The 8,919-nt window shown below is 62.1% G+C and overlaps 2 protein-coding genes across 2 annotated transcripts; both read right to left on the bottom strand.

The window, feature by feature from the left end:
* Positions 1-211: 211 nt before the first annotated feature.
* Positions 212-1,765, bottom strand: FAM136A (family with sequence similarity 136 member A). Its single transcript, XM_027706276.1, has 3 exons — positions 1,648-1,765; positions 983-1,123; positions 212-605 (listed from the first exon to the last, which is right to left on the bottom strand). The coding sequence occupies exons 1-3, from the start codon at positions 1,738-1,740 to the stop codon at positions 417-419; spliced, it is 423 nt and encodes a 140-aa protein (XP_027562077.1). The 5' UTR covers positions 1,741-1,765; the 3' UTR covers positions 212-416.
* A 794-nt stretch (positions 1,766-2,559) lies between these two features.
* TGFA (transforming growth factor alpha) lies at positions 2,560-8,888 on the bottom strand (the record flags this gene model as incomplete). The annotated part of the gene is made up of 6 exons (XM_027706351.1): positions 2,560-3,257; positions 3,469-3,578; positions 3,685-3,834; positions 4,378-4,501; positions 6,529-6,582; positions 8,675-8,888. Coding segments are annotated over 6 exons (660 nt in total), but the record flags the coding sequence as incomplete, so codon positions are not given.
* Positions 8,889-8,919: the final 31 nt, after the last annotated feature.

The following is an 8,919-nucleotide window of genomic DNA, read 5'->3' as shown; positions in this document are numbered from 1 at the left end:
GTGTTTTGGGAATTTCCAGGTGTATTTGGGGGGGTCCCAGCTGTATTTTGGGGTGCAGGAGAAGCCAGAGCCAGCTCAGGTGTATTTTGGGGGGGGGGTGTCCCAGGTGAGTTTTGGGTTGTACCAAGTGTATTTTGGGGGGTCCCAGGCAGGGTTTGGGTGGCACCAATGTCCTTTGGTGAATCCCAGGTGAGCTTTGATGTATCCCAGGTACGTTTTGAGAACTCCCAGGTGTATTTGGAGGGTCCCAGGTGAGTTTTGGGTTGCACCAAGTATATTTTGGGGGGTCCCAGGCAGGGTTTGGTTGGTACCAATGTCCTTCAGCGTGTCCCAGCTGTGCTTTGGGAATTCCCGGGTCCCCGCAGCCGCTCTCCTCTGATGAGGCCGTTGGGGGGGGTCTCCCCGGTGCCCCCCCATCACTGCTGGATGGCAGCCAGCCCATCCCTCATCTTCCTGGCCATGAGGGGCACGAGGCGCAGGTGCTGGTCCCCGCAGGAGGCCAGGCAGGCGTCCAGCTGCCCCCTCACCTTGGGCTCCGAGCCCCCCGAGTCCAGCGCGTCCTTCGCCTGGTCCCGGCACTGCAGGGAGCAGCGGCTCAGCCGGTCCTGGGGGGGGGGAAAACAGGGATTTGGGGGGGGTCATGGGCTGCATGGGGGGTGCTGAGGGGCACACGGGGTGTTGGGGAGCACAGGAAATGCACTGGATGGAGGGCACGGGGTACATCTAAGGGGCAGAGGACACGTGGGGGCACAGGGAATGTTGGGGGATGCAGGAGATACAGTGGGGGGCACTGGGTGTGTTGGGGGGCACTGGGTGTTTTGGGGGGCGGAGGAGATGCACTGGGGGGCAGAGGGCATATTTAGGGGGCACAGGACATGCAGTGAGGGGGTGCAGAGATTTGAGGGGGGGGTCAGGCCCTGCACAGGGTGTGGGGGTGGGCAGGGCTGGTTCAGGGTGTGCTGGGGGGGGGGAAATGTCTCACCTGGAAGTGCTCGAGCTCGGCGGTGACGATGGCCTGGGCCTGGGCCAGGGGCGCGTGGCAGCGCTCGATGCAGCGCTGGACCTCCTGCATGGAGGCTGAGCCGTCCTCACAGCACCGGGCACTGCACCGGAACATGGCACCCTGGGCACGGGGGGACAGGGGTGAGGGGGGACACCCCCTGGGACGGGGGGGAGTTCATGGGGGCACCCCCGGGGACGTGGAGGGGAGGGGGGTTAATGGGGGGCACCCCCAGGGGTGTGGAGGGGACGGGGGGGGTTAGTGGGGTCATCCAGAGGGGCATGGCAGGCAGGGGGGCATGTCGGGGGGGGTCAGCGTGGGGAACACCCCCCACGCTCTGCGGGAGACCCCAGGAGGAGCCCCCCGAGCCCTGAGCCTGCAGCTGCCCTGGGAATGGGGGGGACGGGGCGTGCGGGGGGCACAGGGCATGTGTAGGGGACACACGGTGTGTGTGGGGACAGAAAAGGGGACACACGGTGTGTGTGGGGACAGAGGAGAAGCACTGGGGGGGCACAAAGTCCCGGCGGGTTCACAGGGCTGGTCCCGGCTCACACGTGGGGCTGGGGGGGGGGCGGCGGCCCCTGCGCGGTCCCGGAGCCCCCCGGGCCCGTCCCCCCCGGTCCCCCCCGGTGCCCCCGGCCCGGTACCTGCATGGCGCGGATCCGCTCCCGCTCCAGCCCCTGCACCGCGCTCTCCACGGCCGCCTGGACCCGGCCCTGCGCCGCCTCCGCCTCCGCCATCCCCGCCCGGCACCGCGGCCTCGGGCCCGCCCCGAACGGGGCCGGGCTGGGCCGGAGCGAGCGGGGGGCCGGGAACCATCGGGGGGGTCGCGGGGGACGGGAACCATCGGGGGGTATCCCAGGGAATCGGGGAATTCCCGACCCCTGCTGCTCCCCAAAAAGGGGGGGGGGGGGGGGGCAAAGCGGGGGGGGCACCCCGGGGGGGCGGGGGGGGGGGGGGAGGGGGGGATACAACCCCCCCCGTGCTCCGATGTCCACCCCCCAAAACCGGGGGGCTCGTGCCGGGGGCAGTGCCAACCCTCCTCGCTGCAATGCCCACCCCCCAAAAAACGGGGGGGCCGAGCCGGGTCCCCCTGGGGGTCCCAGGGGGGCAATGCACCCCCCCCCCACGTGCTGCAATGAGCGGGGTCACCCCCCGTGACTTTAATCCAGAACAAGGATTAAGGTCATTCCCCCCCCCCAAACTGGCCATGGAGGAAAAGCAACACCCCAAATTCGCTGTGTTCCCCCCCCCAAACACATCCCTGACACTGCTGGGGGGGGTCAGGGATGAGACCCCGCAGCCCCCCAGATTTTCTGGCTCACCCTCCCCCAAACACATCCCCCACGCTGCTGGGAGGGGTGGGGATGTGCCCCCCCAGGCCCCCAAATTCTGCAGATCCACCCCTTCCTCACTCTTGGCTTCATGATTTGGGATAAAAACATGGGAAAAGGGGGCTGAGCCCATCACTGGAGCATCAGTCCTGCACCTCCCCACCCTGTCACAGGACCCAGCACCTCCTTCACAAATATCCCCCCAAAAAAGCCCCAAACCACGAGTTTTCTGAAAAAAAGTGTCTTTTATATCACTTAAATAACTCTAATCCAGGTATTAGGAGGGGGGGGAAAAAAAAGACCAGGCAATCACAAGAACATATTTATAGGAATCAAAATTAATTTAAACCACACAAAATAAATTAAAACATTAAATATTAACTTTCAGTGCAACATATACAGAAGACATGAGAGTAACCATGACTTAAAAAAAAACAAAAATAACCCAAAACCAGAGGAAAAAGCGCCGGGTTGGTTATGAGAAGGACTACGGGGAGGATTAAGGCCGTGCTGGAGGTTGGAGCTCCAGCCCGAGGAGGTTTCCTAGGATTAAGGTTCATTTTATTATTAATAAAAAGCTTGTATTTGTCCCCAAAATGAGCATGGGCCAAGTGGCTGCCGAGGTTCTGTCTCTGTAGAAAAATAAAGCCCCATCCTGCCGGGGTTCTGGTTTAAAAACAATCATCCAGGAGGCAAAAACCAGGGAAAACAACCCAAAACCAAAGGCAAAGCCCACTGGCACAAGGCCAGGGCTCGGCCCTGTGGCTCTGCTGGTGCTGCTGAGCACATTCCTGCCTTGCTTCTTCCGTGGCGGTGGGAAAATGAGGAAAAAGGGGGAAAACATCCCAGAAAATAGACCGAAAGCAGAGGAGAGGTGCTGTGCCATTCCCGGGGTCCGGGGGGGTCCTGGCTCCGTCACACACCTGTGGGGAAGGAGGGGGCAGCGGGTTATACCCCGGGGGTGCTGGTGGTTGTGGTCCCACCGTGGTGCCTCCCGGGCACCTGTGTTGGCATGGCAGCAAGTGCCACCCCTCAGGTGTCCCCTGTCCCTCACCTGTCTCGGCAGGAGGTGCCACCCCTCAGGTGCCCCCTGTGCCCTCCCTGTCCCGGCAGGAAGGTCCCCCCAGCCCTCACCTGTCTCGGCGTGGCAGCAGGAGGTGCCCCCCTTGAGGAGCCCCCCTGGTTTCTCCTGGCCCCCTCCGGGCTCCCGGCACCACGGGCATCGCTTCCGCAGGCGGCAGCAGCTGGAAGGGAGCGGGGAGGGGGTGGTCAGGGGGTCCCAGGCCCCTCCCCGGGATGTATCCAGGGGGTGCTGGATGCCCCGGGGTGCCCCCGGCCCCGGGTACTCACTGGATGAGGACACAGACAGAGATGAGCAGCACCGAGGCCACCACGGCCACCACGAGCAGGGCCGTGATCGTCTGTTTCTTCTGGTTGGCGGCCACCACGGCCAGGAGGTCGGCGTGTTCACAGCGTGTCCCCACGTACCCAGAGTGGCACCTGCACCGGGAACGGGGACAGCGGAGTCACCCCGGGACAGGGGACACAGGGGAGGGACAGAGGAGTCACCCTGGGATAGGGGACACAGAGGAGGGACAGCAGAGTCAACCCAGGAAAGGGGACACAGAGGAGGGACAGCAGAGTCACCCCGGGACAGGGGACACAGAGGAGGGACAGCAGAGTCACCCCGGGACAGGGGACACAGGGGAGGGACAGAGGAGTCACTCCGGGACAGGGGACACAGGGGAGGGACAGCAGAGACAGCCCAGGATAGGGCACACACAGGAGGGACATGGGAGTCAGCCCCAGGGACAAATGGGAGGGACATGGGAGTCAGCCCTGGGAAAAGGGATACACAGGAAGGACAGGGGAGTCACCCTGGGAACAAGGACACGGGGATGGACAGCAGAGGCAGCCCCAGGACCCGCTGGCAGCCAGCAAAGCCAGGCTCGACCTGGCTCTTTGGGGATCCCCAGGGCACAGACGAGGGAAGAGCCCAAGGAAGCCCCAGGAGCTGCATCCCAGAGGTTTCCCAGCACTCACACACACGCTGGTTTGTCCTCCTGGACCAGGAACCGGCAGGTGCCGTGGAAGCAGAACTGGCTGTGGGAGTCAGGACAGTCGTTGAAGTGGGACCTCACGGCCGCTGCCACCGGTGGGCCTGGAGCTGGGAGCAAAAACAAGGACAAAACAGCATTTTTAGGGAATTTCCCAAGCCCAACACCTACCCAGCTCTGTTTTGGGGCTGGATGGCTTTATTTTGGGATCAGCACGTGGGATACAGTCCAGTGACCACCCAAGGGAGCCCAGACGGGTCCTGCTTAAACCAGCAGCAAAAATAATCCTGCAGGAATTTCCTAAAGAGCTTAAAATGGAGGAGGAGAGAGTTAAAGAACGTCGGAGCCGCTGCAGCTCTGCCCGAGCCGGTGGCTTTGCCGGGATCCTGTTTTCCATTACATCCCACGCTGGTTTGAATTATAGACATGGGAAACAAATATCCTGCACTGGGATTATCCCGGGAATAAAGCACATCCGATCGCTGTCGTTTCAAAGCCACCTCAAGTTCCTGTGCCGTGGATTTATGGCAGGCCAGGGTAATTAAAGCCATGGATGCGGGAATGCTTCCGGGTCCTCGGGGAGCCCAGGCAAGGAACCACGGAGCGGGATGGCTCCCACAGGGATATTCCATATCCCTGACCCCGGCACTGGTGGAGGTTTGGAGGTGTCAGAGCTAGAGCAGCATCCGTAGGGAGCCAGGAGATGGGATTTGGAGTTCACAGTGGGAATCGCTGCCAAAATCAGCACCTCGCCAGGAAAACCCCGACACCTCCATCCCCAGGGATGGAATATCCCAGGAGAGCCCAGATTCCTCCTTCTGGCTGGAATATCTTTACAAAACGACCCCTTTTTAGGGGTTTAACCCACAAATCCAAGCCTGTGCCCGCTGTGCCCCCCCATCCCGGATTCCAAGCCCCCCATGCCGGGCTCGGAGCCCCCTGGAATTGCTGAGGATGGATCAGCAGGGCTGGAAGAGGCAGCACGTCCCTTTGTCCCTGTGGTGCATCCCTGGATCCAGCACAGTTCCCGGGGTGTCCTGGCTCCTGTTCAGCCTCGGCGTTCCCAGCTGTTGCCCACATTGCAGCCAACTCCTCCTCCTCCCACCCCTGCAGTGTCCCCTCGGATCAGCTCCCACCCTCCAGCCTCTGGGATGGGCACAAATCCATTGGGAAAGGGGCTGCCAGCATCCTCAGGATGCCACTGCCAACCCCATCACGGGGTTTTGCTCCCAAACCTCCCAGCACTGCTTCCCAAATAATGCTGTTGAACCATCCCATTATTCAGCGCCAAAAGGAGATTTGCCAGCCCAAAATGAGATTTCCCAGCCCCAAAAGGAGATTGGGAACACATCCACAGGGAAAGGGGGTGCCAGCATCCTCAGGGTGCCTTCCCTGCCACAGAGTTTTACTTCAAAGCCTCCCAGCACCGTTCCCTTTAACGCTTCCCAAGTGATGCCGTTGAACCATCCCATTTTCCAGTCCCAAAAGGAGGTTTCCCAGCCCCAAAGGGAGGTTGGGCACACATCCGTCAGCAAAAGGGCTGCCAGCACCCTCAGGGTAGCGCCACAGGGTTTTGCTCCAAAGCCTCCTGGCACCACTTTCCCAAATGACACCATTGAACTATCCCATTTTCCAGCCCCAAAGGAAGTTTTCCTGCCTCAAAGGGAGACTTTCCCAGCCCCAAAAGGAAAGGGTTTCCCAGCCCCAAAGGGAGCATTTCCAGCCCCAAATGTCCCAGCCCTGCCTGCAGTCAGCCCTTCCCGAGGCTGGCACATCCCATCGGAGCTGTGCCGGGAGCAAAGGGCCCTGGGCTGGCACAGCCCATTGTGCCACTTCCATGAATGAGCCAATTTATCCTCCCGGTGCCGCCAGGACCGTCAGGCACCAGCAGCTTCCCGGTGGGACACACTTCCGAGTGGTCACGCAGCAGGACTTGGAGGAATTTCCACCCCCCAAAAGCAAGGTGCACGGACAACAGCCACTGCAGAGCCCAGTTTTTCCTTAGGGATAAAGTCAGGATCCCACCCAGGGCCCCGTTATCCCGCAGGGAGGAGGGTGGGATGCCAGAGCACCCCTGTGGCTGATCCCAGGCAGGCTGGAAACACGGACACCCCGCAGTTCCCACGGGCACACTCACCGTTCCGGGCGGCCGTGGTGTTCTCCAGCGCGTGGCACGCGGCCAGCAGGACACCTGTGGGAAGGGGCAGAGACGGGGATCAGCCACGCTGCGACCCCCCAGAAGCTGGGAGGGTTCACCAAAATCACTCCAAGAGTTTTAAGGAGAACACAGGAATTCCCTCCTTCCAGAAGGAGGGGCTGCAGGGAGGGAAGGCTTGGAATGACCCCCCCGAGCTGCACCCTCAGGGGGGATGGAGCAGCCCCCCCCCCGGCTCTGAGCCTGCCTGGGCTGTGGAACCAGCAGCAGCCCCTTCCCTGGATTTGACCCAATTTCCTGCATGGATTTAATCGAACGGCGCAGAAAGGCGAGACAGACCCTCGGGCTTCACATCCAGCAAATCCCAGCGGCCCTGGAGCTTCAGGGATCACTGGAGCTTCAGGGATCAGCCATGGCTTCCCTGCTTCTGTTGGAGACCTCACAGATTTTCTTCCCACAGAAATTTAATCAGGTTTTCCCATTTTTTTTGGCTCAGTGCTGGACAATGCTCCGTCCTCCAGCCCCGATCCGGGTTGTCCCGACATTCTGCCCTCCACTCCAGGTGTTATGTGGGAAACGGCTCATCCCTGTGCCATGGGGTGGCTGTACCACTCCCTCCAGAGTTCTGGCTTGCCTGTTCTCCTGCCGGGATCCCTCTCGGCTCCAGCAGTGTCTCTTCCCAACGTCTCTTCCCTGCCAGGTGTAACACCTGCCCCTGCAAAGCCCGGCTGAGGGGGAAGCCCAGCTTGCCCCGTGTGACCACCTTGTCCCTGGTGCCAGTCCTTGGCAGCAGTTTTCCATCCCCAATGGCAGCCGAGGGCTCCAGTGGCTCCCCATGGACACCTCATGGACACAGTGGAATCCACCCCCTCCGTCTGACTGGCCCCTGGACCGGGGCTGCCTCCTCCAGCCACCCCAGGAGCCGCTCTCGCTTGGTTTTCCAGTCCCATCCCATCCCGTTCTCTGGGGACGTTTGGGAAGCTCTCCTTGCCATCACCTCCTCTGCCAGCCGAGCCCCCTGAAGTCACCCTCCTGGCATGAGCCCCCAGCTCACCAAGGGACTCCCAAGCCTTCCCAATGGATAGATACAGATCCAACAACTCCATCCCACTAATTCCCAGCCTCCGGTTCTCCCTCTCACTAATTCCCAGCCCCCCCCCAGCACAGGGCTCAGCTCCTCTCGCCTCCGTTATTGCTGGGGTCTGTTCCCTGCTCCAAGTTTTCCCTCCTCATCCGCTTGGCTCCAATTTCCCCTCAGCTCCAGCCCAGCCCTTGGAAGCCTTTAGGTGCATGTACGCTGTGCTGGAGGGGGTTTTCCCTTTCTCCACAATATTCCAAGTGGATGCTCCGATCTGCTGGCTCGATGCATTTTATCCAGGGCTCCTCTCCCCATGGAGATTTGGATCTGATCCCACAGGAGCCGCTGCTCCTGGATGGGGGATTACGGTGCCCAGACAGGTGGGAAACCTGCAGATCAGCCCCCCGAGGTGGGCAACCATCGGGGTTGGAGAAATCTGGAGCCACAGGAACGGGAAGCAGCAGGAGCAGAGGGGCCACGGGAGCCCCTGGATGAGCTGAGGGGTGTCACCGACACCCTCAAGGGATGCTCAGACCCCCCGAGGGATCCGGAGACGCGGTGGCCACGCCGGAGCCAAAGCAGCAGCTCCAAGAGCTGGAGCGGAGCCAATTCCAGCCACTTTCCCGAATCCAAGCGCTGCCAAGCGTCTCTTTCCCACCGGGATAGAACAACCCTTGCCCCGGCGAGGAGCCCCGGAGCTGTGGGTGACACAGGCGGGGACACCACGAACTCCTCGAGGACAGCGGGACAAACCCAACCGCGGTCCGAACATCTGCACCGGGACAAACATCTGCACCGGGACAAACATCTGCACCGGGATCCGTCCCGGAGCCGCAGATCCCACGAGGGGCACCCGCGACCCGGCTCCGCGTTCTCCCACATCCACGCGCATCCCACTTCCAGCCTGGGAAGCGCCTCCGTCCCATCCGCAGCATCCTGGAGAACCCCCGCTTCCCACTGCTCCCCCTTTCCCCGGCAACCACCCCCCCTGCTCTAATCAGCCCCCAGCTCTAATTAACCGCCCTAATTAGCGGCCGGGGCCGTACTCACGCGTCGCGGCGAAGGCGCCTTCCCACAGGGAACGAACTTCGGGAGCGACCGCCCGGGGGATTTTATGGGATTTCACGGCATTCGCGCACCAAACAACCACAAACCACCCCCAGAACCCCCGAACCCTCCAGAACCCGCCGGTGCGGAGGGGGCTGCGGGCGTTCCCCCCCCCGCTCCCCTCGGCGGGGTCCGAGCGGGGCAGGCGGGGCGCGGACCCCCCGGGCCGGAGCCCCCCGAGCCCCCCG

This window comes from Neopelma chrysocephalum, unplaced genomic scaffold (assembly GCF_003984885.1).
Source record: "Neopelma chrysocephalum unplaced genomic scaffold, ASM398488v2 Primary Assembly neopelma1_367, whole genome shotgun sequence".
Taxonomy (NCBI): Eukaryota; Metazoa; Chordata; class Aves; order Passeriformes; family Pipridae; genus Neopelma; species Neopelma chrysocephalum.
Note: the sequence above shows the minus strand (reverse complement) of the source record. Positions and strands in the feature narration are given on the sequence as shown.

Bases quoted from the DNA above. Each gene is read 5' to 3' on its own strand.
- FAM136A (XM_027706276.1), bottom strand. From the start codon at position 1,740: ATGGCGGAGGCGGAGGCGGCGCAGGGCCGGGTCCAGGCGGCCGTGGAG. The intron at 1,124-1,647 runs GTACCGGGCCGG...CCCCGTGCCCAG, and splicing joins AGCGGATCCGCGCCATGCAG to GGTGCCATGTTCCGGTGCAG. The intron at 606-982 runs GTGAGACATTTC...CCCCCCCCCCAG, and splicing joins CCGAGCTCGAGCACTTCCAG to GACCGGCTGAGCCGCTGCTC.